This window comes from Equus asinus, chromosome 7, assembly GCF_041296235.1.
Source record: "Equus asinus isolate D_3611 breed Donkey chromosome 7, EquAss-T2T_v2, whole genome shotgun sequence".
NCBI classification, from domain to species: domain Eukaryota; kingdom Metazoa; phylum Chordata; class Mammalia; order Perissodactyla; family Equidae; genus Equus; species Equus asinus.
In genome coordinates, this window is record NC_091796.1 from 303,342 (window position 1) to 330,982 (window position 27,641).

The window sequence follows — 27,641 nt, forward strand, 5'->3', positions numbered from 1 at the left end:
GCACTTGGCAGTGGTATCTCTGAGTTTCCTGGGGCTGCTATACGAGGGCCCACAGACTGGGTGGAGGCCAGGAGTCAGGAGGATCTGTCTGCTACCCTGACCCAGCCTTCTTCACACACCTTCTCCGTATGTGTGCTTCCGCGTCCAAACTTCCCTGTTTGTGAGGACACCGGTCATTGGATAAGGATGGCTCTACTCCAGCATGACCTCGTCTTAACTGATTAATCTGCAACAGCCCTGTCTCCAAGTAGGATCACATTTGGAGGTCCTGGGCAGTTGGCTCCCAATATAGGAGTTTTCAGGGGGCACAATTCAACCCACAACAGAATCCAAAGCTTTGAGTTCAGAAAGAATACATACTTAAAGAAAAAAGTATTTTTTTATTCTTCTGGTTATTCAAACCATGCAGTAAAATAATGATTTTTGGAGCCTTCCTTTTAAATGTGAATAGTAAGAGCTGTTATTATTCTCCCAAAGGTCGTAATCTAATGTACTCAGATTGTCTTTTTCTGTGGAGTCTGTAGAAACCACGACTCCTTGATCCGTGTGGATCCGTAGTCTGAATCCACAGTCTCAGGTTTCTCTTCCGAATCTCCTGTCCCAGCAGCACATGGGAGGGCGCTTCCCAGTGCATACTAAACAGAAAGTGCTCGTGTGGAGCGTGGAGGCAGCACAGGGGGTGGGGACCAACTCTGCAGCCCCTGTCTGGTTTCACAGCAGCCTCTGCTGCTTACTGAGGACCTTGATAAGCGGCCTCCTGGAGCTGCGTTTTCTGTGGTGTGGAGGCATGATAACGTCTGCTGTCTGATGCGATGCCTGCAGACCACTTGGACTAGTGCTGGTGGGCCTGCCACGGGGTCACATTGACTCGACTGTTGTTGAACTGTGGGTGCTTACCAAAGAATAAAGCCCAAACACAGAGGAGGGTGCATGAATTTAAAGTGCAAATGCAAACGTGCAGTTCAATCTCTCCAGACTTAATTTTCCCAGTTACAAAATAGGGAGTATAACACTGTAGTGAAAAAATGTGACCCCAAGCACCCGGCATATAATAGACATCAGTATTATGACATTTCTCCAAGATAAAACAAATAGCCAACAAGCCCATGAAGAGATGCTCCCCGTCATGAGTCACCAAGGAAATGCAGATCAAATCAGGAGATGCCACTTTCACGCCCACTAGGATGGGTGTGAATAGATTCAAAAGGTCAGATTATTGCTCGTGTTAGCAAAGAGGGAGAAACTGGAACTCTTAACACACTGCTAGTAGGAAGGTAAAATGTAGCAGCCACTTTGGAAAACAGTTTGGCATTTCCCCAAAAAGTAAAACACAAAATTACCATCTGACCTAGCAATCTCACTCCTAGGTGTACACCCAAGAGAAGTGAACATGCATGTCCACATAGAAACGGACATGAACATTTATGGCAGCATTATTCGTAACAGCCAAAATGGGGAAACAAATGTCCATCAGCTGAGTGAATAAACAGTATGTGGTCCATCAGTACGATGGAATATTATCCAGTCATAAGCAATGAAGTAACTGATGTAGGCTACAACATGGATGAACCTCGAAAACATTAGGGTAAGTGAAAAGAGCCAGTCACTACCTCATCTGTGATTCCATTTACATTAAATGCCGAGAATTGGCAAATCCATAGAGAGGAAGTTGATTAATAGTTGCTTAAGACGGAGAAGGGGGAATAGGTGGTGATAGCTATTGGTACAAGGTTTCTTCTTGAGTGATGAAAATCTTCTAAAATTGATTGGGGTGATCTTTATACTTATCTGTGAACATATCAAAAACCATTGAATTGTATTGGCATGTGAATTATATCTCTTATTGATAAAGTTTTATTAGCTATTAAAAGAAATAAGCAAAAAAAAATTACACTCCACATTTGTAAATTTACTCTATTGTAAATTTGGTGTATTTATAAGTTGTAATAAGTTGTTCACTCACATTTTAATAATTATCTCTTCGCTGGTGCTTTGTGACTACAATGTAGTTGAATTTGTAATGATATGATTTCTTCATTCCAAGTTTGTATCTTATTATTATATACTTGCTATCTGCCTTGCCCTGAACTAAGTGATTTACACTCCATTTTCTCAAATCTTTCCAACCACCTGCCAGGTAGATGTTTGGAGAGGGAACTAAAGTTTAAATTGCTCAAAGTTACCACTGGTTGCAGAGGACATGAATTCAAAACCCAGATCTCCCAAACCTTGTCTCATTGCTGTAACGTTGTTTTAATCAAGTTGAAATTAACTGGTGGAGATAGTATGCTGACACCCCTGGTTCTCTTAAGTATTGAGCGATTTCTGTCTCCCATCGTTCCCAGGATGGCTTTTAGGCAAAGTTCTAAGAATTAGTTCATGGCAGCTGACACAGAACCAACAAGCCTGGGAGGTACAGAATATATTCAGGAATATCGTAAGTAATCAAGTGCCCTAGAGAAACTTATTGCAGCATTATTTGGAGATAATATTAGCCACATGGAAAATAGATAATTCAAAGGACCATGAGACAGCAGTTAGTGACTGGACTAGAGTCACACACGTCAATGTAGGTGAATCTCAAACTACTGAACAGACGAGCGAGGTGCTGAAGGGTGCTCTGGTGTGATACCATCTACGTGCAGTTTTAGGACATCCAAAAGAAGGATCTGAGATCTTAAGGCAAGCAGCACCCTTGTGTGTTTGCAGTAGACTGTTTTGTGGGCTCCGTGGGGTAGCCTTTTTCTGACTGCTAAGCTGGTACACAGAAGAGAGAGGAGCTCAGGGCAGAGTCAAAGCATCTATCATCTACAACCACCCCAAAAACCCTCATCACTGATGTTTCCACAGCCACACCCAAAGTTTGGTTTCTCAGGTTGCTCCCTTAAAATGCAGGATGCATTCATGGCCTCACCAGGTTTCTTATCTGAAAGTTCAGGTGCTAACTGGGAAAGATTGAGATCTTGAAAATCGGAATGGAGACCGTTGGGAGGACTTGCCTTATGTGGAAGCCATTTTGAATGCTTTGCCTGCATCATTTTTATTAGTGGCTTTTGAAATGCATCTGATCCTAGCATTCTTTTGTGACATTTTTACATTGATCATCAAAAGCTATACAACGAGCACCTCCAGCGTCCGAATGAGATCCGTGCTGTCTCTGTGTCTGTCACACCTGTTACCCCAGTCGCTGCTCAATCCAAGTCCTCCTGCCAGCCTTCAGTTTTCTTGTTGAGTAAAGTAGTCAAGCTCTCACACATTTCCATGGACAAAAAGCATCGTATAAAAGATTGCAAAGTATTTTGGAACTCTTGAGATTCATTCATTAATTTTAAAAAATGTTTAAGTAGCTCCTGGGTCCAAGGGATGGTGCCAGCATTGGGCACACAATGTTGGGCAAGGTCAATCTGGTTCTGCCTTGTGAAGAAGACAATCACACCATCACTTAAAAGGAAAGTTCAACTATCATAGCCAACAGGTGGAGCGCCATGAGGTCACCCAGGAAGTAGATCTGACCCAAATGGGCTCAAGGAAAGTGAGGAAATTCAAGCTGAGCTAGAGAAAGAGCTAACAAGGATTGGGTGGGGGGATCCAGAGGCCTTGGCACTGGGAGGGCGCTGGGTCCGTCTGAGGTCTGAGGAGATAGTGTGGTTGGGTGGGTGGGCTGCAGAGGGAGCCCGGCAGGCGGTGGGCAGCCATGGGAGGCTTTGCCTTGGGAAGGAGGAATAACAGGATTGAATTCTAGTTCTGATAAGATCTTTCTCGCCCCAGCTGGGAGGAGCTGCAAGGAGATGTGGGGAGAGGGTAACTTTGGCTCGGAGGAGGTGAATTGGACATTCTTTGGAAGGGTCTCTGTCTAAGCCTGAGTGTGCTTGCTGTGCTTCTCTCAATACCCTCTCTGGGTGGAGTGTGGGGGTGACTGAGGAAGTAAACCCGGAGCCCTGGATCACCCGTTTTCTTGGTTTTCCTTTGGTTTGATTTAGTTTGGAGAACATCGCTGTCAGAATCTGTTTGGACTGGACAGATTAAAATTAGTCTTTACAGACAGTGTGACTGGAAATGTTGAGTTGGAATTCGATTATTTAAAAAGCAACTTCTATCAGAAAACTGCTTATGATTTTATTCAAAAGATCTATATAGAAATTAATTCAGGAAAAATTAATTTTCCCTAATATAGTGTATGCTTTTCTTCTGTGATTTACAAACATTCTGCCATTTTATAACCATCTTTGGTAAGTGGTTAGTCACCTTCCAAATTACATTCTGATTGTATTGCCTTTGTTCTTTTAATCTTTTATTTTACTAAAGTGAATTTTTAAATTAAATACTAAAAATAAGAACTCATGTAGAGTTTTACTCAAAAAGCTATCACATTTTCTGGTCTACTGTCTTCAGGTCTATAAGAAAAAAATTTGAAAGAGATAGTGGTTGATTTATATACCAATTAATGTACAGGGAAATAAACTGGAATCCAAAGCTTTCAATAAAAGTGCCTTAATTTCCTGTAATTGCTAAAACATTTTGTGTAGGAAAAATTCAGTTTGTAAAAACACATAAATGATTTTCATTTTAGTCAGATGGAGTCAACGTGGATTAACAAGTCAAGGTGAGCGAACAGCAAGTGCCTTCAAACAGACCCCTCCTGTATCAGCGTCCTGGCCCTGTGATGAGCCTTCGAGAACGTCGTCCGGGGAGCCGACTCCTCCTGTATCAGCATCCTGGCCCTGTTTCAAGCCAACTCCTTCAATGCGTGTGCCCCTTGAGCAGATGCAGGAAAGCGTTACAGGTGTCGAAGTTTATGGGACTGACAAAGTGCCAGATCCATCAGAACTGAGAACAGCGCTCTAGCATTTTGGGGTCATGGACTTTCCTCCCATTCACCCCTCCCCACAACAGGGACACAAGTTTAGGGGGGGTTGCAGGATCCCCTGAAACCTACAACACGAGCCCCATGTTAAGAACCCCTGACCTAGCACAGAGATTTATCCGGATTTATTCAGGTCTTTTAACTTAAAAATCATTAACAGATTTTAAACTAACTTTATCTGACCTTCTCTCATGCTGCTTTAAATAATGGCTGTATGTGTGTCAAAAAGTGAAGTTTTCACACCTGCTTAACCATTTAACTTGATGCCTAATATTTAGTGGGGTTTGACCAAATTTAAAAGAGCCAGCTGGAGTCTGGGTGATGGGAAGGGACTAAGTTACCGGACCCCATCCCACCTGGCAGTGTGCCACACTCTGGGGATGGGAGGAACTGCCGAGTGGCCCTGCCCTCAGGCACTGGCTTGTCACCAGATCAGCCCTCAGGATGGAGGACCCCATCTAGTGCACCTGCAGGGCCCAGGGAGGACTGAGGCTTCCAGGCAGGGGGAACCTGGGATGCAACCTCACGAGGTGAAACTGTGTTTCCCACCCTCTGGACAGAGTTTTAGATTGCCTGCCTCAGTGCTTTGCAGCCCATGGCTAGCGGAACGTAGGTTACCACTGTTAGGTGAACTAGCTCTGATTTAGCAGATAACTATGGATAATTTGCCAGCTGACCCAGGATAACAGTTGTGAGAGAAATGGAAAAAGAAGGAAACAGAGGCATCTAATTGTTCAGTTAAAATATGCTCATAAATCAGAATATTGTCAGTAAAATACACATGAGCATCTTAATAAAGTTGTATATCTTCATATGTCACGTGGACAGAAATCCAGCCTGTGACTTGAAGCTAAGCGTTGATTTGCATCTTCAAGATTAAGTGCAAAAGTCCACTGGAAAAGAAAGGTTTGCACTGTGAGAGGCCAGGTGGGGTCCTCAGAACCACTCGTGGAGCAGCTTAAGGGCTTAATGCTGTGTCTTCTGTAAGTGGTGACACGAATAGATTGTCTCAGCAGGAACTACTGGCTATAATCCCCAAGCTCTTACTTCATCGTGACTTGTGTTTTGACTGAAGACTATTTTGAGAGGTGGGGGTGAAAAGTGGTTTAATAAAATCCAATTTTTTAATTACAGAGTTTTTCATTTAAAATGTGCACTTTTTAAGGAATTATGAAAGACTGCTTCAGTTGGTCTATTTAGAAAAGAGCATTTGTAAATGTCTTATTTCTGAAGGTTTTTCATGTGGTACAGAGGCAGTAATTCCCATAGTGGACGATATAGGATTGTATTTTTCAAGATGAAAGCAATCAAAAGATATGCAAAAGGTGGACATATTCAGTTTCCTAATAATGGCCTTACCATTTGTCCTTGAATAGAATCTTCAATCCCAGCTGGCACCATTAAGTCGTTTACATTCTTCTGTAAGTCCTCAAGGCGACTTCCCATTTCTTCCAGTACAATGTTAAGGAGAATCGCACGTGGGGCAGGGCACCTAGCCAGAAAGCCCGCAAAGACCCTGCTTCCAATTGCACTTGCTCGTCACAGTTCTGATAAAAACACCCTGGCAGTGCAACTTGCAAAATGAGGGGATCAAAGACGGCAGTGTCCTCAGTGCACGTTAACCACTTTCCTGAGGTTTGTGTAGTGTGTCTTTAACATTGAAAGGTTAAAACTGAGCTCGGTTCTGAAAACCTGGCTCCCCTGTGGGGACATGGATTCAAGGATATGAGGTTGTCTGGTATGTTTATGTTTTCACCAAACTCTGATGAGTATGTAAATAAATGGAAATTAACTCTGTTTAAAACCGTCTTTCTTGCAGTTTAATTTTATCATGTGTAAGAAACTTTTTTTCCCTGTGGGAACCCATCCACAGAATCAAAAGTTGCAAGTAAATGGTTCCATATGCAAATACTTTGCACACAATTTTTAAGGAGTGAATTTAGTTCTGTAAAGCCAGCTCAGGTTGGGCACGTGTTCAGGCAGATGTGACCCTTCGCTGGATTTGCTCAGCCTGGAAACACCTTCTGTTCTAAGTCTGTTTGAATTCTTGTCTTAACAGACAAGCTGCTGAAGTTACCAACCAAACAAAGGCCGGGAGAGCCGCACCTGGTGTCCGGTGTTGGAGACCTTGCGTGTGACGCGCAGGTTTCTGAGTGCTTGGTGGAGGATGAATGTTACTGAGCGGACTATCCAGATTCCTGTGGGGCCGGATGGGAAAGCCCCATTGGGTAGTACTGTACATCGTGTCGTCGTGTTTTATCCTTGCCATACAGAACACCCTGCATTGCTGGTCAAGCAGGAAGTAACCACCCGTGAGTGGTAATGAATACATCAGGTGCCAGTAAAGGCACAATGCAAACACCAGAAATCCCAGGTCAACAATTATCCACTCATCGCAGACGACAGAAAGATATTCCACGGTAATTTAACAATCCAAAGCCTTATACTATTATAAGATAGGAAAGGATATTTCTGAGGTTTAATGTTGCAATCAGAGCTTGGAAATGTTCTTGAAGTTCCTGAAATAGATTTTCTGCCTGAAAAAGTGAACCGTAAGACAACTGAACATGATGTTTCCTCTGGACGCAGCACACGTTCAGCGCTGTGACGAGATGCCCAGGCCTTTCCATTTAAAGGGTAAGGAAAATCTCAACAAATAGTGCTGGAACAATGAGGTTGCCAAAGGTATGACTAAAGAAACCTGCAGCCCCAACCCTTACCTCGTACCATACGCAAAAACTAACTCAAAGGATCCTACACCCAAATGGAAGCACTGAAACTGTCGATGTCTAGAAGATAAAACAGAAAATCTTGGTCACCTTGGGTTCCTCTGGGAATTCTTAAGTCGAGCTAAAACAGTCACGCAGAGCACCCCCAAGGTGGGCTTCGCCTCCCCTGCGCTTTTGGGTTTTATTAGCTGGGATCGGGACTGCAGAAATTGTTCACCGCCGCGTGGAAATACCGCCGCGCGTGTCCCGGCGCAGAGTCTGCGGACTGAGCTCCCGCCGCGTGGAGGGTCGGTCCGAGCCCCCTCCTCTGGGACGCGGGGCCCGGGTCTCCGCTGCCTCCCTTCGCTGCCGGGGATTCATCCAACAGATTCCGTTCAACCCGACAAACTGAGCCGCCTTTAAGCGTTGCTCCCCGACCTCCTGTCGTCCCGTTTGGGCCCTGGAACCCTCTGGGAACGGGAAGCGGGACGGGTTCGCTGCGGCCTCGCCCAGCGCGGGGCAGGGAGAGGTTGGGGGTGTCCTCTGTCCCCTCGGCGGGGGCGGCCCAGCCCCTGGTCCCGACCCACGTCCCCGGGCCCCGGACCCTGGGAGGACGCAGGATCCGGGAGCGACCGGAGGGGCGCGGGCTCCCACTCACCGCGTCCCGCAGCGCGTCCCCGTGGGGGGCTTCGGGTGCGCGCGCGTCCATGTGCCCCGCGCGCCTGGCGGGCCGGGGGCTCTGCGGGGTCGGCGCCGCCTCGCCGGCTGGCCCGGCAACGATGGCCCCGGCGGAGCTCGGGCTGCAGAGGAGCTTCCGAAGCCCCTGCGCCCCTGACCCGGCGCCGGGCAGGCCGGCGACTCAGGCGCCCGGAGGTGAGTCCCTGGGCCGCGCGCAGCCGGCTGCTCCCTCGGAGACGCGTGAAACGCTGCCGGCAGGTCCGGGGAGGGGACGCTGGGCGGCGCCAGGTGGGGGTGGCCGCTGCGTCCGATGGTCATTGTCCCTGGGTCGGGAGCTGGGCTCCTCCGCGGGGACGAGGCGGCCCCTTGGCTTTCGCAGGTTGCCCTGCCCCACACCTGTTTGCTTTGTTTTCGTTGCGTCAGAGATGAAAAACCCAGCCAGAGAGCGAGCACAACCTCTTTACTATGATTATTGTCATTATTATTATGGTAAAACATAGACAATGTAGAATTTGCCATCTTAACCATCTGTTAAGTGTGCGGCTCAGCGGGGTTAGGCACACACACATTGTGGTGCAGCCATCACACTATCCACCCGCACACAGAACTTCCCAAACTGAAGCTCTGCCCCCGTTAAACAGCTACCCCCACCCCCTCCCCAGCCCCTGCACCCACCGTGCCCCTTCCTGTCTTATGCCCCACTGGTCTTTATACAGTGTTGTCATCTCTCTAATGGGGCATGGTGGGTGGTCCGGCTGCTGCCCACACACAGCCCAGATACACACCTGGCTCCTAGTCCTGTAATCCTCCATTGGAGACTTTGTCCTCTCTCCGAATCTCTGCTGTTTCTACGGTCAACTTTAAAATGAAGAACGGTTGTGTTCTGCGGGGAGGGCACAGAGAGTGAAGGGGAGCACCTATACAGTGACGACAAGAAATGATGTATATCTGAAGTTTCACAATGATGTAAACTAGATGAACTCAATAAAAAACATACATACCAGATTTTAAAGACAGTACGAAAACAAGAATGTAAAACACCTCATTAATTTAAAAATATTGATTACATGTTGAAATGGTAATATGGATATATTGGCTTAAGTAAACTATATTATTAAAATTAGCAACAACAAAAAAAGAATGGTTATGTTCTGGGACGAGTTCCGGCACCGCCAACAGTCTCATCTGGATTCTGATTTTATTGGAGACCTGGAGGAAGGTCACAGCCCTTCCCTCCTGCCAAGTGCCCTGGGGCCTTTCGGGACTGTGGCTCGTGGGTCACCTTGTGGGGGATCCCCCAGGACCTGTTGTGGCAAGTACCTGTTTTGTGCACGTCTCTGCACCCCTCTGGACTTGAAGCTCCCTGGGGCAGGTCTGTGTCTGTCCCGGCCACCCCGATGGCCCTGGGGCCTCGTGGAGCAACAGCATGTGGACACCCAGGTTGCTGAGTGTTTTCATGAAGCGTGGCCACACGCCGGACACCCCACCTCGTTAGTCACCCGGAGAATTCGAATCAAAGCACAATGAGATCTGGCTTCACACCCACTGCACAGCCAGAATCAAAGACAGACAATAACCAGTGTTGGCAAGGATGTGGCAGTGGGAGGCTGCATGCACTGCTTGTGGGAGTGAAAACTGGGGCAGCCTGTGGAAAACAGTCTGGCAGTTCTGCAAAAAAATTAAACATAGGGGCCAGTCAGGTGGCATAGTGGTTAAGTTCACGCACTCCACTTCGGTGGCCCAGGGTTCATGGGTTCCATCCCGGGCGCAGACCTAGCACCACTCATCAAGACCTGCTGTGGAGGCGTCCCACATAAATTAGAGGAAGATGAGCACAGATGGATGTTAGCTCAGCAACAATCGTCCTCAAGAAAAAGAGGAAGATTGGCAACAGATGTCGGCTCAGGGCCTATCTTCCTCACACACACACACAAAATTAAACATAAATTTACCATATACCCTTGATTCTACCTCTAGGTATACACCCGAGAGAAATGACACCACATATCCACAAAAGACGTGTACATGCATTTTCACAGCAATGCTGTTAACAGTAGCCAAGAGGTGGAAACAACCCAAATGTCCATCAACAGACGATGGACACACACAAAGTGGTCCATCCATTCCGTGGAATATTACTCAGCCGCAAGAGGAGTGACACTGACAGCTGCCGCGACGGGATGAGCCTTGGGGCCATCATGCTCGGTGAGAGAAGGCAGTCACAAGGCCGTATATTGTAGAGCTCCATGTGTATGAAATTCCCAGAATTGGCGAATCCCTGGGAACAGAAGTAGATTGGGAGTCGCTGAGTGTTGTGGGAGTAGGCGAAGGGGATAGAAACTCAATAGTTCAGGGCTTTCTTTCAGGGGGACAAAAATGTTCTAAAATTAGATTGTGGTGATGGTTACACAACCCTGTGAATATACTAAAAATCATTGACTTGTACACTTTAAATGGTGGATTTTATGGAGTGTGAATTATATCTCAATAAAGCTGTTAAAATAACTTTTTGAAACTGTGGCCATTTTGCCACTTGTCATGTCTGTTTAGCATCTGTCTCTTTTTTCCTCCGAGAGGGGCTGCGATGGAAGGGAGAGCTGTGTGAACTCCGGGGTGGGGCGTGTGGGAGGGGACATTGGGTCTGGACTACTTAGGGAAAGAGGGGCTGGGCAGGGAGGGCCACTGGCTCAGCGTTGGGGTTCGGCTCCTCCTTTGAGAGGAATCCCGTCAGACGGCTTCTGGTTTCTCTTTGAAGGCGGTGGGGAGGCCGTCTGCCTGGTGCGGGGGGGGGGGGGTGGGGGGAGGGAGTGGGCAGGAGGCCTCACTGGTGGGTGGTCACTGTATCCTCTCCCCAGCAGGCTGGGGCCCACAGAGGACACCGGCTGGCCAGAGGCAGCCTGGGGCGGATGGGGCTGTGCCCAGGGAGGTGGCTGCTGAGGACGCAGAGAAAGCCTGCTCAGCAAGAGGGGCTGTGAGTCACAGCTGGTGGTGTTTCCGGCAGAAACACACATGGGTTTCAGGGACCAGAACTCACTCAAGCTAATTTAAGGAAAAAGCAGGGGGAGTTATTCAAAGGGTCATCTCAAAGAGCCACCTGGCTGAAGCTCCGCCAGGTTTGGAGAATGTTCCAGTCTCTGGTGGTGGGAGGTGCTGGGCACTGTGCCCCACATCCCACAGGCATGAAGCCAGTCAGCTCTGGAGCCTCCGCCCTTCCTTCAACACGGCGCCTCAGTTTCTCCCCAGGGCCAGCCCTGCATCATCTCCTGGCAGGACCCACCTCCACCTGCTGAGTTCAGGGGTGGGGGCCTTGTGGGCTGGGGTCTCACCCCTTCACGCAGGGCAGGGCCGCATAGCTCTGGACACTGGACATCCTGTGCCAGCAGAGGCCCACTTGGGTCGGACATGACAGAGCTCGCAAGTGTCCCAGGTCGCTGGACTTGGTAGAGGACTCTGGATGTTAACAGCCCAGCCCTGGGTGCAGGCTCATGTCAGTGTACACACTGCCCTACCTGGGCTATGCCTTTCTTGTTTTTATCACAGACAGGACATGACAGGCAGGGAGCTCGGCCTGGCCCACGGGAGCCTGGAACTGGACATGTAGAAGATGGAGGGGCCGTCATTACTCCAAGGCCGATGGCCTCTTACCTGCCTGTGCTTCTCTCTTTCTAAAGGGGCCTCTGCGGAGGCCTCCAGCCCAGCCTTAGGTGGCCTTTCAGTTCAAGCTTCCAGAACAACCTGACCACGGCGATTAGCATCTGATGTGCACATGGGCCTCTGGGGAAGTGAGAGCTGTCTGTGCAAACTGAGACCCAGGCCCCGGCCCAGAGAGTGGTCTCCCCAGGTGGGTCTGGCAGAGACAGCCCAGGATCACTCTTCAGGAGGCAGAACCTCAGAACTGCCATCAGTCTGAGGCCTGGCGGGCTTCCTAAGAAAGGAGGGGGCTCAGGACAGGTCCCCTCACTGAGCTGGGAACAGAGGGAAAGCAGAGATGGTGTGAGGTGGGGACCCATGCAGTCACCAAGGGAGAACCAGCAGTGTAGGAGGTCGTGGTGCCACGCTCGAGATGTTTGAAAGGAAGATTCCAGGAGTGGAGCTGTTGGGGGGTGGTGGCAAAGTCCTTGATGTGGCCGTGGAATCAGGTGGTCAGCCTGGAATAGAAGCAAAAGTCACCAGAGGTGGGGCGGTCAAGGTCCAGGTGGTTAAAACAAAGCAGCAACTGAGTCACCTGGGTCCCTTCCCAAGCCTAGGAAGCTGCATTTCCACAAGCATGTGAAGCAATACTCATGCACATCCATCATGCTCGACAGCGTTGCACTAGGGCGGAAGTGGGCTTAATGATGGTGAGACTCCCAGAAAGAAAGGAAAGCTCAGCCTCGTGGGGGATCCCCAAGCCCTATAAAGTTCCCAGGTCCTCTGGGGGTGTCAACAGGACACAACTGGGAGACAGACAAAGGTGCTCAGTTTCCCTGGGGAAATAGGAGAAGTTTCACAGGAAGGAGACGCCCACATGCGATTGCTGGAAGAGGGACTAGTGCTTACCTTTTCTCTTCGCTTGTTCATCAGCACAATGACCCGTGCGAGGCAAATATTGTGACCCATTTTACACATGGGGCCTCAGGCTTCGCTAAGTTGTTTGAGACCACAGGACAGGACCAGGAGCAGGGGGCATCGCTGAGGGAGCCCCACACCTCCCCTGTCCCAGCCTGTCCCGTGAACCAGCTGAGAAGGGAAGGGATCAGAACCCGCTGCCCACCTGTCTCTGCTCTGCCAGTCACCTCCCCTGTGCTGTGTTACATGTGAAGGTAACAGGATTCTTTGGGGTCAGAGCGGGGCAGAGCCCGCAGATCCAGACCTGTCTGTGCGAGTCCAGGAGTCGGGGCTCCAGCGGGTGATGTCACCGACGCACGCGGCCCTGAGTGGGTGCTTGTAAAGCGTGACTTGTTTTCTTTGGCATATAAGTACGTCTTCCCCAAAGTGGATATCCACGTGCAAAAAAAAGAAGCTGGGCCCGTACCTCACACCATTTACAACAATTAACTCAAAATGCATCCAAGACTTAATGGAAGACTAAAACCATAAAACTCTTAGGAGAAAGCATAGAAAATTTCATGACGATGGATTTAGCACTGACTTCTGGGATATGCTACCAAAGACACAGGCAACAAAAGAAAAAAATAGGTAAGTTGTACTTCATCAAAATTAAAAACTTTTGTGCATCAAAGGACACTATCAACAGAACAAAAAGGCAACCTACAGAATGGGAGAAAATATTTGCAAATCGTATGTCTGATATGGATTGATATCCAGAATATAGAGAGAACTCTTAAAACTTGACAAAAAACAATCAACCTGATCGAAAAGGGCAAAGGGCCTTGAATAAACATCTCTCCAAAGAAGATACACAGATGGCCAACAAGCACATGATGAGATGCTCAACATCATTCTCATCAGGGAAATGCAAATCAAACCACAATGAGGTACCACCTCACAGCCAGGAGGACGGCTATCATCAAAAAAACAGGAACAACAAGTGCTGGCGAGGATGTGGAGAAATTGTAACTCTGTGTATTGCTGGCGGGAAAGTAAAATGGTACAGCCACTGTGGAGGATGGTACAGCAATTCCTCAAAAAATTAAACAGAGAATTACCATGTGAATTAGCAACTCCACTTCTGGGTATATACCCAAAAGAAGTGAAAACAAGGACTTGAACAGATATGCACACCCATGTTCATAGCAGCATTATTCACAATAGCCAAAAGTGTCCATCGATGGATGAATGGATAAATAAAATGTGGTAATATATACAACAGAATATTATTCAGCCTTAAAAGGGAAAGAAATTCTGACACCTTCTACAACGTGAAGGAAGCTGGAGGACACTATGCTGAGTGAAATGAGCCAGTCACAAAAGGGAACAGTATTGTGTGATGCTGCTTATATGAGGGCCCTAGAGGAGCCAGCATCCCCTCGGTGGGGGTCAGGGGCTGGGGAGGGAGAAATGAGGACTTGGTGTCTAATGGGTGCAGAGGTTCAGTTTAGGAAGATGAATGAGTTCTGGAGATGAATGGTGAGGATGGCTGCACAACAATGTGAATATGCTTAATGCCACGAAACTTACACTTAAAAATGATTAAAATGGTAAATTTGACTCATGTATATTTTAGCACAATAACTTTTTTAAAAACCCATCTCCCCAGCTTCAACCCTAGGCTAAGAGTTCCAGGATCTAGGACACCTGTGATTCTCTTCTCTCCCCTTGGTACTTTTTCATGTATGTTTTATCTTCTCAACTGTAATCTCTCTGGTCCAATGGGAACCTACTCAGAAACTCTAATAGTCCAAGAACCCAGAATCTACTGGAGAAACAGGGTCGTCTCTCTACGCCCAGCACCTGGTGCCTTCCCACCCCTGCTGCCTAGTCAGGAATCAGATTCATAGTCCTGCATCCACGGGAGACAAACTCATTAATATGGAAGTGAGAGTCACTCAACACAAACACATTTTGTTAAAAATATCAAATTTCAGGAACTAGGTTTAGGGGGAAAAATCCTCTAATGCAACTGACTTTGGAAATCTACAGTATGAGGATATTAAAGGATGCCGTGCAGAAACGAGATGGTGTTTTCTGGTGCGAGGATAGGTCGGAAAAGAAGGCAGAGTCTGAGCAAGAAATACATATTTACGGAATCAAAGACACAGACCACAAGAGCAGAGCTAAACACAAAACCAAACTTTAACTAAATTAGAAGACTAGCATTTGGATTTTGATAGATGAGAATGTCATAGCACGACCAAATGTGAGAGGACGTTCTATTCAGTGAAGCGTAAATGCCAGCGGGAGCACCGGACCCCACGTGAACGGCACTGTTCCCACAGAAAGGGGTGAATGCTGCTAATTAGACTGTGTGCTCAGTGTTTATTTTATCTTCATTCAGAGTCTTGTACAGTCGCTGATGCTGGGCCTTGATTCGTGGATTCTCTGTGCTACAATCTCTACTTTTGGGTATGTTTCCAGTCTCATTTAAAAACTGTACAAAAAGAAGGGTTCCTTTGGGGCATAGACTTGGGCAGATAGATTTGAGTATAGAATTTTTTGCTTCTTTTTATTTATTCTAAAATAGTTGCATTACTTTCATGATGTTAGCATCCATTTCTTAATGCAACCTTATCAACTATTTTATAATCCACTAATAATTTACTATGTAATTCTGGCCCTATTTATAGTAAGTGATCGTTCCTGGAAGCAACTATCCTGAGTCAGGAGGACTTCCTGTATTGGGTGTGGATTTTCAGACGGTGGCTGTCAAACATGACTGCCTTAGAGCCACTGGGCGTGGCCCCGGCTCAGCACTGTCACGTCTGTGAGCCCTGTGAGCGGTTTCAAAGCCCCCCGAGGTTTCACTGTGTGACCAAGTGGTCCTAGCTTGGAGGAAGGAAGACAGGAAGGCAGGAAAGGGGGCTGTCAGACCCCACAGGCAGGAAGGGCTGCCTTCATTTTCTCAAGTCTGGATCCAGACCCGCGTGCTACCGCGAGTTGTTTAGAATTCAAAACAAGATAGATTTTGGAAATATCCTCTCTTCAGCCTGCTCAGATCTGCCTTTGAATTTCTCTAGTGAATTCTTCAGTTCAGTTATTATACTTTTCAGCTCCAGAACTTCTCTTTGGTTTCTTTTTAGGTTTTCCATCTCTTTATTTATATTTCCATTTTGCTCAAAAATTGTTTTCTTGACTTTCTTGTGTCTTCCCTTAGGTCTCTGAGCATCTTCCACATGTTGTTCTAAAGTCTTTTCCTCGTAGATCTGCCATCAGGCCTTTTCAGGGATAGTTTCTGTTGATTTGTATTTTTTCTTTGAATGGACTATACTTTTCTGTTTCTTTTCATGGCATGTGACTTTTTGTTGACACTGGACGTTTGATATAGTAATGTGGTAACTCCAGAAGTCAAACTTACCCTTCCTCAGGGTTTGCTGGTTTTTCATCTGGTTTTTGTTTATTGTTTTTTTGATTGTTGGCGGCTCTATCTGTGCCAAGGATCAGCCTGAGGTGTAAACTCAGTGTCTTCTTAGGTTTTTTCCTGAGCTTTTTCTTGGGCATGCACAGTCACTTTCTAATTTTCTCCATGTATGCAGTTGTTTTTGAATGTTCTAGTCTTTAATGTCTGGCTCCCAAAAGGGGAAAAAGAGAAAAATGAAGAGGGAAAAGGACGCACACCCTTTAACTCTCCTGGAAGTCACTTGAGCGGGAGGCGGGGGTCTTGCTACACTGGGAGAGGTGCAGCTGCAGTGGCCACCCGCCTCTGTGTCTGCACCTCTGTGGTCCGAAGCAGCAAGCAGCAGTCAGAGCACAGGATCTCAGTGTTGGGGGCACAGAACCCTTTTTGCCCACCTTGGCTCCCACCCGCTGTGTGCAGGCTGCTTCAGGAACACGTGCACAGCTGCCTGCCAGGGGTTTGGGGTGGGGACAAGTACCTGCTACTGTGCTAAGAGCAGAAATTAACTAGAATTTACCATCCAAGCCTTCCCCTGGAAGTGACAAGCCTTCAGCAGGCCCCAGATTCCAAAATAGTTCCATCAGATAGATTATGCCCCTGCACTTGTCATCCAGGTGGGGAGACTCCTGGTGCTCCCAGAATCCCCCACCAAGGGCATAAACTTCTTGAAAAGCTTTAATACATGCCTCCAAACGGCCCTGATGACAGTTCCCACCTCCACTCTGACCAGCCTCGTTTCTGGTTTTCACTCCACACAGGGCAGTGCCAGGTGGCTGCATGGGGATGCGGTATTCCCGCCACTCCACCAACTGCCCCACAAGCCACCCCAAGAAGAACAGACAGTAAAAAGCAGCATTCTGTGCAGAGCAGAAATAAAGTCAGCTCTGTCTTTCCACCCATCTCTAATGCAACGCTTAGGAAAATAGGGCCTCGCTGATGCCTCTGGAGGCAGGGACTCTGGAGTGGCCATGGGGGAGCTCGTGACCCCCAGCCCCCTTCCTGTCATCACAGGAACCTGCCTTGGAGCCTTCAGGGTGTGTCTGTGTCCCACAATTGCCATGGGAAGGAGACGCCAAATCTGAGGAGACATAAAGTTGCTTCTTTTCCAGGTGAACAATTTATCAAGTCAGGATCTTAACAGGGATGTCAAGGAAAGAGTTGTTTGTGCTTTAGGGAACTGAGGAAAAAAGTGTTCAGCTCTCTGGGGTGGCTGGGGGTGCTTGTTCCAGTGACAGCATGGGGACGGTAGGAAAGGTTACAACAAGGTGGGTATAAGGGAGAAAGGAGGGGGAGGGAGGAGGGAGGGGAAAGAAACATGCAAGAATGAAGAAGAAAACCTCTGGGTGACTTTGTAGTAAGTTAATGTACACTTTATTGTATAATTTATTTTTATATAACATATAATTATATATTTATATGTATAATTTATTCTCATTTTATCATATGGTTTTTCAAATATAATAATTGTGCTACTTTTTGCCACTGCTCAGGTCACAATGATAAGGTTTAAAATACTTCTTTTCTTGGTGAGGAAGATTGGCCTGTAGGGGATCAGAATTGGCCATCCCAAAATGTGTCTCTTTGGCTTGATTATTTTTAAGAACAAAAGACCCTGAAAGAAATTTTGACCTCCCCCTCAACTGCCTAAAAGAATTTAAGATGGAAAGCCTGCTCTGGGAAGGAGCTAATACATAAGTTAACTGTAGTGCAATGTAAAATGTCTCTCAGGTCACATTGTTTGTAGTTGACCCATTTACATTTCCATCTCCGTGTGAATTGCCTTCCACGTCCTTGAAGTCCCAAATAGCTACCCCCAACATCCTCCTTTGTCTTTAGGTGAAGATTGTGTTCCAGCTGGCAGCTCGGCCATTTTGGCGAGTTACCCAGGTTCTTGGGTCTCTCCCATGCATACATGTCATAAAGCTTTGTTTGGTTTTCTCCTGTTATTCTGTCTCATGTGAATTCATTTTGTAGCCTGGTCAGAAGGACCTAGAGGTTGGAGGATTTCTCTTCCTCCCCTGCAGCCCTGAGCTGACATCCATGCCCATCCTCCTCTATTTTGTATGTGGGATGCCACCACAGCGTGGCTTGATGAGCTGTGTGTAGGTCCATGATGGGATCTGAACCTGCAAACCCCTGGCCACCAAAGCGGAGCATATGAACTTAGCTTGAAGAAATGAGAAGAAAAGCAGAGAATTTAAGTTACCTGAAGCAATTCTGGAGCATTAATTATTGCTTAAAGGGTGGCCCCCCAGGAAGGTGGTGGGAAGGGGGATTGGGGTGGGCCTGAGTGCTGAGCTGCTGCTGGGCCAGCAAGAATGCCCTGCGCCCCTGCTTCCTAAGGTTCCAGTGCTAACAGAGCAGCCAGACACAAAAGGTCATACGTGGGTGATTCCATTTACATGGAACACCCAGAACAGGTAAATCCATGGAAACAGCAGAGCGGTGGTTTCCACGGGCTAGAGGGAGGGGATTGGGGAGAAACTGCCTAATGGCCTGAGGTTTTATTCTGGGGGGATGCAAATGTCCTGGAACTAGGTGGAAGTGGTGCTTGCAAACACTGAATGTGCTAAATGCCACTGAGTCATTCACTTTAACTGGCTAATTTTGTGTTATATGAATTTTGCCTCAATTAAAAAAAAAAAAGAGGCGCACCTCTGGAGAAAAGGCGCCCTGCGTGCACACCTGTGTGTCTGTGTGTGCATGTGCATCTGTGTGCATGTGCATGTGCACTATTGTGTGTCCTGTGTGCACGTGTGTGTCTGTGTGTGCATGTGCATCTGTGTATGCATGTGCATGTGTCTGTGCCTCTGTGTGTGCATGTGCGTGTGTGTCTGTGTGCATCTGTGTATGCATGTGCGTGTGTCTGTGCAAGTGTCTGTGTGCACGTGTGTGTCTGTGTGTGCATGTGCATCTGTGTATGCATGTGCGTGTGTCTGTGCCTCTGTGTGTGCATGTGCGTGTGTGTCTGTGTGCATCTGTGTGTGCATGTGCATGTGTCTGTGCAAGTGTCTGTGTGCATGTGTGTGTCTGTGTGTGCATGTGCATCTGTGTATGCATGTGCGTGTGTCTGTGCCTCTGTGTGTGCATGTGCGTGTGTCTGTGTGCATCTGTGTATGCATGTGCGTGTGTCTGTGCAAGTGTCTGTGTGCACGTGTGTGTCTGTGTGTGCATGTGCATCTGTGTGCATGTGCATGTGCACTATTGTGTGTCCTGTGTGCACGTGTGTGTCTGTGTGTGCATGTGCATCTGTGTATGCATGTGCGTGTGTCTGTGCCTCTGTGTGTGCATGTGCGTGTGTCTGTGTGCATCTGTGTATGCATGTGCGTGTGTCTGTGCAAGTGTCTGTGTGCACGTGTGTGTCTGTGTGTGCATGTGCATCTGTGTGCATGTGCATGTGCACTATTGTGTGTCCTGTGTGCATGTGTGTGTCTGTGTGTGCATGTGCATCTGTGTATGCATGTGCGTGTGTCTGTGTGCATCTGTGTATGCATGTGCATGTGTCTGTGCCTCTGTGTGTGCATGTGCGTGTGTCTGTGCATCTGTGTATGCATGTGCGTGTGTCTGTGTGCATCTGTGTATGTGTGTGCGTGTGTCTGTGCCTCTGTGTGTGTCTGTGTGCATCTGTGTATGCATGTGCGTGTGTCTGTGCCTCTGTGTGTGCATGTGCGTGTGTCTGTGCATCTGTGTATGTGTGTGCATGTGTCTGTGCAAGTGTCTGTGTGCACGTGTGTGTCTGTGTGTGCATGTGCATCTGTGTATGCATGTGCGTGTGTCTGTGCCTCTGTGTATGCATGTGCGTGTGTCTGTGCAAGTGTCTGTGTGCACGTGTGTGTCTGTGTGTGCATGTGCATCTGTGTATGCATGTGCGTGTGTCTGTGCCTCTGTGTGTGCATGTGCGTGTGTCTGTGCATCTGTGTATGCATGTGCGTGTGTCTGTGCAAGTGTCTGTGTGCACGTGTGTGTCTGTGTGTGCATGTGCATCTGTGTATGCATGTGCGTGTGTCTGTGCCTCTGTGTGTGCATGTGCGTGTGTCTGTGTGCATCTGTGTGTGCATGTGCGTGTGTCTGTGCCTCTGTGTGTGCATGTGCGTGTGTCTGTGTGCATCTGTGTGTGCATGTGCGTGTGTCTGTGCCTCTGTGTATGCATGTGCATGTGTCTGTGCAAGTGTCTGTGTGCACGTGTGTGTCTGTGTGTGCATGTGCATCTGTGTATGCATGTGCATGTGCACTATTGTGTGTCCTGTGTGCATGTGTGTGTCTGTGTGTGCATGTGCATCTGTGTGTGCATGTGCGTGTGTCTGTGTGCATCTGTGTGTGCATGTGCGTGTGTCTGTGTGCATCTGTGTATGCATGTGCATGTGTCTGTGCCTCTGTGTGTGCATGTGCGTGTGTCTGTGTGCATCTGTGTATGCATGTGCGTGTGTCTGTGCCTCTGTGTGTGCATGTGCGTGTGTCTGTGTGCATCTGTGTGTGCATGTGCGTGTGTCTGTGCCTCTGTGTGTGCATGTGCGTGTGTCTGTGTGCATCTGTGTGTGCATGTGCGTGTGTCTGTGCCTCTGTGTATGCATGTGCATGTGTCTGTGCAAGTGTCTGTGTGCACGTGTGTGTCTGTGTGTGCATGTGCATCTGTGTATGCATGTGCATGTGCACTATTGTGTGTCCTGTGTGCATGTGTGTGTCTGTGTGTGCATGTGCATCTGTGTGTGCATGTGCGTGTGTCTGTGTGCATCTGTGTGTGCATGTGCGTGTGTCTGTGTGCATCTGTGTATGCATGTGCATGTGTCTGTGCCTCTGTGTGTGCATGTGCGTGTGTCTGTGTGCATCTGTGTATGCATGTGCGTGTGTCTGTGCCTCTGTGTGTGCATGTGCGTGTGTCTGTGTGCATCTGTGTGTGCATGTGCGTGTGTCTGTGCCTCTGTGTGTGCATGTGCGTGTGTCTGTGTGCATCTGTGTGTGCATGTGCGTGTGTCTGTGCCTCTGTGTATGCATGTGCATGTGTCTGTGCAAGTGTCTGTGTGCACGTGTGTGTCTGTGTGTGCATGTGCATCTGTGTATGCATGTGCATGTGCACTATTGTGTGTCCTGTGTGCATGTGTGTGTCTGTGTGTGCATGTGCATCTGTGTGTGCATGTGCGTGTGTCTGTGTGCATCTGTGTGTGCATGTGCGTGTGTCTGTGTGCATCTGTGTATGCATGTGCATGTGTCTGTGCCTCTGTGTGTGCATGTGCGTGTGTCTGTGTGCATCTGTGTATGCATGTGCGTGTGTCTGTGCCTCTGTGTGTGCATGTGCGTGTGTCTGTGTGCATCTGTGTGTGCATGTGCGTGTGTCTGTGCCTCTGTGTGTGCATGTGCGTGTGTCTGTGTGCATCTGTGTGTGCATGTGCGTGTGTCTGTGCCTCTGTGTATGCATGTGCATGTGTCTGTGCAAGTGTCTGTGTGCACGTGTGTGTCTGTGTGTGCATGTGCATCTGTGTATGCATGTGCATGTGCACTATTGTGTGTCCTGTGTGCATGTGTGTGTCTGTGTGTGCATGTGCATCTGTGTGTGCATGTGCGTGTGTCTGTGTGCATCTGTGTGTGCATGTGCGTGTGTCTGTGTGCATCTGTGTATGCATGTGCATGTGTCTGTGCCTCTGTGTGTGCATGTGCGTGTGTCTGTGTGCATCTGTGTATGCATGTGCGTGTGTCTGTGCCTCTGTGTGTGCATGTGCGTGTGTCTGTGTGCATCTGTGTATGTGTGTGCATGTGCGTGTACGTCTGTGTGCTTGTGTGTGTCTGTGTGTACCCCTAACTGGCAGTGAGCCTGCTGCCCCTGGTCCGCCTGTGTTAATTTACACCTGGAGTGCACAGCCTGATCTTCTCTCCAGCAAGAGCTCGTTTTGCTGAATGACCAACAGTGACCCCAGCTGTCAGAAGCTTTCTTTTCATGAATAGCAATCTGGAATTTATCCAGACCACTTGGCTTCGGCAATTCTTCCTCCTTTTCTTGAATTCTCTCCTCTTAAGTTCTCATTTCCTTTGTTGCTGACCCTGCGGCTCCTTCTGTTCTCTCTTACTCTTCCTGAATCAGTCCCCTTTGCAGAGTCATATATCTTTGCTAATAGATTTTGTTACAAATCTCTACCTTTTTTTTTTTTTGCTAAAGATCTTGCATTCATTTTCCAGTGGGCTTTTAACCAAAGACAGTGAACGGTGAATGAGAGTCATGCTCCAACTTCTTCACTGTGTTTTTCATCTCACATGTAGCTGACGTCTGGTGACTCGGTTTGGATTTGAAATGGTCTCTATTCCAGTTACTAAAAGAGTTTCGATCACGGGACAGCCTCCTGTGCCTTCTCTTACCTACCACGCTCCCTGATGATGACCCACCAGCCCTTCAGTTGGACAAGCCAATGACACAGAACTTCCATTTCATTTCTTTAAAGTAAGCAAAACCTTTTTCTAGGTCTTCGGAGACTTCTCATGCAACCTGGTCAGCTCTCTGAGCTCTGAGCATTGCATACGTCTTGACTCTGCTCCTTCTGGGGTTTTCTTTTTTTGACCAAATTCAGACTTCATCTTATCTTTACTCACTTTAGTTTCATAATGGGCTATTTTTCTCTCTGAATGTTTTATAAAATAATTCCTTGAAAACCTCTAATGGTTCCATAACCCTCTAGCTTTCCTCTTGTCCTCAACTTATAAGCGCATTTTCCACTAGCATTCGTTTAGTTTCTTCAAATTGCAATTTTATCCTTAAGCCAGCCTCTTTTTCAGAGTATCTTGTTTTGCACACACTTCCTGTGTCCTTCATCAGCCTCCCCAGTCACATTTTACATAACCAGAGGCGTTATCAACACCAGAAATGGACATTGGTGCAATGCATGAGCTGGACACAGACCTTATTCGGATTCCACCAGTTTTCACAGGCACTATCTATTTATTTTTGGTGCATGATACTGTTTCTGCACAAATTCGGGGTTCTCTGCCTGATGAGCATAAACAAGCCGATTAATTATGGCCTCAGCCTTTGGGGTAGAGATCAGCTTTTATTCTTTGAGATCCATCTGCAGGGGGACGGCGGGGGGTGTGCCCTCACTTCTGTCTCCCTGATTCAGCATTTGGGGTGAAATTTAAGAGGTTCGGGAGAACAGGCTGGCATGAGGAAATGCTGGCAGAACAGGCTTTGATGGGTGGCTTCAAACATTTATGGTGAGGTTTTAAACATTTATGACAGGGTTCTAAACATTTATGATAGAGTTCTAAACATTTATGATGAGGTTGACAAATAGAAATGGCAAACTATAGGATATATTGGAGTACATGAGGAAGCCATTTGGTGTAAACCTAATTCGGCCTGACCTTGTTTTTCCAAAAGGGCCTGACATGGCCACTGAGCATGTATTGTACATCTGGTTTAAGCATTTGCTATGTCCCAAGGACAAGCAAATGGCCTTAAGATAAAGGTGCAACTTCCCCCCACATTGGCATTTCCTTAAGGATAAGCATCTCTCTCTAGGCTAGGAACTGATTGCTGTGCTCACCTGTGACCACCCAGCTCGAGACAACAGACCTACCACCCTGCTGTGTCCACCGAGACAGCAGCCCTACCTGCCATTTCCATCAATTGCTGTGCCGACAGAGCAGTCTCGCGACTATTGTAAAAGGGACCTTTCAATCCTAGGTGCAACATCCTCTTTGAGGGTATATAATCACTCTGTATACCCCACTTCTTTGGTGCTCATCCTTCCTTGGGGAGCACTCCCCTGGGCTATATGGTCCTCACATTTGGCTCAGAATAATCTCACCCCAATTTTTATTTGTAGGTTGGTTATGGATTATTTGCGTCTACAGGGTTCTAAACATCTTTGATGAGGTGGGGAAGGAATTTTAATGCTAGATCTTCCGAATGAGGGACCCTCACTTCTGATGAGAATCTGAGTCTTAAGTTCCGGTCCTGTCTGGTCCTTGGGTTCCATGCGGAGGAAGATCTTTGGATGCAAGGTCAGTTCAGGTCACGATTTCTTCTTTTGTGTGTGCCCTCACTATAGGACTTTGCAGGTTTTCTGAAAGGCAATCTTTAATCACTCTGTTGACAAGAGATGAGGTCAGCTGAACTGGTCCTGGAGGGCCCAAGGTTAGGAGACTGTCACCATCCGACAAGTTTTAAGAATTGCATATATTTCTCTGACGATATTTAAAAACTAACACACACTCTGCTGTTCAGTCATGGGTGTGGTTCACACTTTCTGGAAAGTTCAGTTCCCAGAAGAAATGTGGGAACAAGGCTCTGCTTCCTCTCTGCCTGTCATAGTTCTGATAATCTTGTTGGTCACTCATTTTGGGTTCTATTTTAGTTTCCAGTGGCTGCCATAACAAATTACCACAAACTGAGTGGCATAAAACTTTGGAAATATATTCTCTCACAGTTCTGGAGGCCAGAAGTCTGAAGTCAGTTTTTCTGGGCTGAAATCGAGGTGCTGTCAGGGCTGTGCTCCTTCCAGAGGCTCCTGGGGGGGTCTCTGTTCCGTGCCTCATCCAGCCTCTGGTGGCTGCCAGCATTCCTCAGCTGTGGTGGCATCACTCCACTGTTCAAGGCCACATCTTCAAACCCCTCTGCTCCATCTTCACATGGCCGTCTCTTTTGCGTGTCTCCCTCTTATGAACATACATGTGATGGCATTTAGGCCCACTTGGATAATCAGAATCATCTCAAGATCCTGAACTTAATCGCATCTTTTTCTTTTCATATCAGGTAACATTCACAGATTTTGGGGATTGGGATGTATCTTTGGGGATCGTTTTTCAGCCTAGCACAGCTGGTTGGCTTCTTTGGTGTGGGAATGTGAAAGCCATGTGACATGTGCAGCATCTGAGATGAGCTGTCTTCCCTTCTGCTTGACTGACTGATGGTTCCCGACAGGTGGTGTTCAAAAGGATTACAGGCCACTTCTCCAGTCATCAGCTCACCTTATGGGAGACCTCTGTGGGGCGGAGTCCTGGACCATGAATGCAAGATTGTATCCACTTAGCTGGGCTCTGAAGGTGCTCCCTGGTGCAGGTGCTCCACCTGGCACACCCTGATGGATCCAGAACAGCACGTGGCTATGGGCCGGCCACCAATTCGCCCACCTATGTCAGGACAAACAGGACCAGCAGCTGTGACCCCAGATGCTCCAGTGAGAGTCAGAAGGGCAGCCTGTAGCCTTACTCCAACCTCCAGAATAGACAGAATGGAACGTTCTAGAGGCTTTAGAGCTCAAGGGAGGATGTAGCTAAGAAGGAACACTGACTTTCCCCTCCCCGCCCAGCCACGCTTCCTTTTCTGTGCCTGTGTTCATTTCCCTATACATTCCTGGTGCTGTGCTCTCTGTCGTGGATACTGTGAACAGGGGTGACTCAGAAACACCTGACGCTAGCCTCAGAAGACCCTGTGTTGTATTAGTGGCTCTCCTTACCATGCCAGGCTTGTTTGGGAGTTGCTTTTAGTGATGCTGTAAGTGTTCTTGAAGTGTCCCACAAAACCTACCAGGTAGGAAGAGGGAGCCAGATCTTCGGGAAGGGGAAGGCGACTCCCTGAGGCAGAGGCTGGCCAGCCAGGCGTGCACCCCTGCGGCCGCCTCTCATTCTCCAGGCCTTCCCTTTTGGGCTGCTTCAGTCTGCCCTGAGGGGAGCTCCTCTGCAGGCAGAACCCGGGGCCTTCTCTGCCCTGAGCCCACCGGCACAGGGTCCTGGGCATGCAGGACTGGCTGGCTTCTCACAGGGTCCTCGCTGCCCCTGCCGCACCTGGGCCCTGGGCTCCAGGCATTTCCCGCCCATTAGCATCTATGTCCTGAGCACCCTCCCTGAGCCCCTGGGGGCTCCCATTTGTCAGGCGACAAACTCAGGAATTCCTAATTTCTTATCTGCAAGTGGGCACTCTCTTGGTTCACCTCACATGACTGTGCGGTTGAGAAAAGCCGAGAAACACTTAGCAAGTCACAGAGTGAGTGACCAGCACTTCTTTCAGCAACGATGCACCTAATGCCTGTGTGTCACGAGGGCGAAGTCCTGGCGGCCGCTGTGGAGAAGACACCGTGGGCCTTCAGGGGCTGCGGGCTGCCGGGGTGCTTTTCTGTTTCTCCAGAGGAGCCCCCCACTAGGTTAAACTCCCCCAGACACTATGCAAACTTGTGAATCCTGCTCCTCAGGTCTGCCCCTGGGTCAGGATGGGGAGCCCCACTCGTTCAGGGAACGAATGCGTGGAGGGACCCCTGGAACCACCTGATGACCCCATGGGCTCCAACTCTCCTCTCCACCCCCCTCCCCCGTCCCCACAAGGGGTGACGCCCCACCCTCCGACCCTCCCTTGTCCCCACGAGGGGTGACGTCCCCACCCGGCCCCTCCCCCGGCCCCTTCCCCGTCCCCACGAGGGGTGAGGTCCCCACCAGGACTCTCCCACCTCCCCGCGAGGGGGCGTCCCCAGGCCTGCGCGGATCGTGGGGCGGCAACAAGACCCTGTCCTCAGCTCTCGGTGTGGCTCTCCTCTACATCGCCCCTCGCCCGGGGACAGGTGGAGACGGCTCCACGTGGGCACCTGGCCCTAAAGGAATTTCCTAACCCGCGCAGGGCGGGCCAAGCACCTCCCGCGACCCCCGTCTCCCGCCCGGGTCCCGGGTACGCCCCATCCTTCCAGGACCTACCGGCGCGCTCTAGGACCGAGCGGCGCCCGCCCCGCCGCCCTGTGGGCGGGGCCCCGGCATTGTGGCGTCGCCCCGAGGCGGGGCTCCGGCGCGCGGACCGACAGACGGACGCAGGACAGAGCGGGCGCGGGCGCGGGCGCGGCGCGGCGGGTGAGGGCCAGGGCGGCGCGTCGGTGCGCGTACGTGCGCGGGGTGGGGGGTCCTGGGGACAGAGTGCTCCCCACCCTCCAAGGCCCCCCAGGGCCGTGTCCCCCACCCTCCCCCCAGGGCCGTGCGCTCCCCACCCCTCCGCCCCAGGACCGAGCCGCCCCTCCCCGGACTGTGCCCCCCTGGGCGGGCGTCCGCCCCCCGCGCCCTCAGCCCTGGGCCGGCGCCCCGCGGCCCCTCTGCGACCCGCGCCTCCGTTCCCCCCGCGCATGCCGGTGCGCGCGCCGAGGGCTCCCTGAGCCGCCCGAGCCCGGGGAGGGCCTCGTGCCCCAGCCGTGGAGCCCGCGCTGCGCCCGGGGCGCGGCCTCGGCCTCTGGGCTGTCCCTGCGGAGCGCGGCCCTCGCTCTGCCGCGAGGCCCGTGTCCCGAGTTCTTACCCGCTCTCCTCCCTCGCCAGGCTCCGATGGTGCAGGATTGAACGGGGTGGCGGCGGCTGTGCGGGGATGACGGTCCCCGCGCGTTCCAGGACCCCGTGAGAGCGGAGGGGCCTCGGGCCAAGCGGACGTCAGCCCGCCGGCAGGCGACGC

At 49.3% G+C, this 27,641-nt stretch overlaps 1 protein-coding gene across 18 annotated transcripts; it reads right to left on the reverse strand.

Annotated features, from left to right (window-relative positions):
* Window positions 1-19: 19 nt before the first annotated feature.
* On the reverse strand, window positions 20-27,630 carry HSBP1L1 (heat shock factor binding protein 1 like 1). 18 transcript variants are annotated; one of them, XM_070512807.1, is made up of 5 exons: window positions 27,492-27,630; window positions 8,231-12,398; window positions 7,335-7,401; window positions 6,224-6,318; window positions 20-892 (listed from the first exon to the last, which is right to left on the reverse strand). In XM_070512807.1, exons 2-5 carry the CDS (start codon window positions 8,279-8,281, stop codon window positions 833-835), a joined length of 273 nt encoding a protein of 90 aa, XP_070368908.1. In that variant the 5' UTR covers window positions 8,282-12,398; window positions 27,492-27,630; the 3' UTR covers window positions 20-832. The 18 variants fall into 18 exon arrangements, 1 of the variants encoding a protein (XP_070368908.1); XR_011504330.1 differs by lacking the exon at window positions 20-892 and adding an exon at window positions 4,552-4,755 and having other exon boundaries at window positions 6,224-9,918; window positions 10,416-10,528; window positions 11,896-12,398; XR_011504333.1 differs by lacking the exon at window positions 20-892 and adding an exon at window positions 4,552-4,755 and having other exon boundaries at window positions 6,224-8,653; window positions 9,036-9,133; window positions 9,571-12,398.
* Between the last annotated feature and the right edge of the window lie 11 nt (window positions 27,631-27,641).

Coding starts and splice junctions, on each gene's coding strand:
- HSBP1L1 (XM_070512807.1), bottom strand. CDS start 8,281: ATGGACGCGCGCGCACCCGAAGCCCCCCACGGGGACGCGCTGCGGGAC. Junction 7,402..8,230: donor GGGACGCGCTGCGGGACGCG/GTGAGTGGGAGC, acceptor TCACTTTTTCAG/GCAGAAAATCTATTTCAGGA. Junction 893..6,223: donor ATTCTATTCAAGGACAAATG/GTAAGGCCATTA, acceptor TTCTTTGGTAAG/CACCCACAGTTCAACAACAG.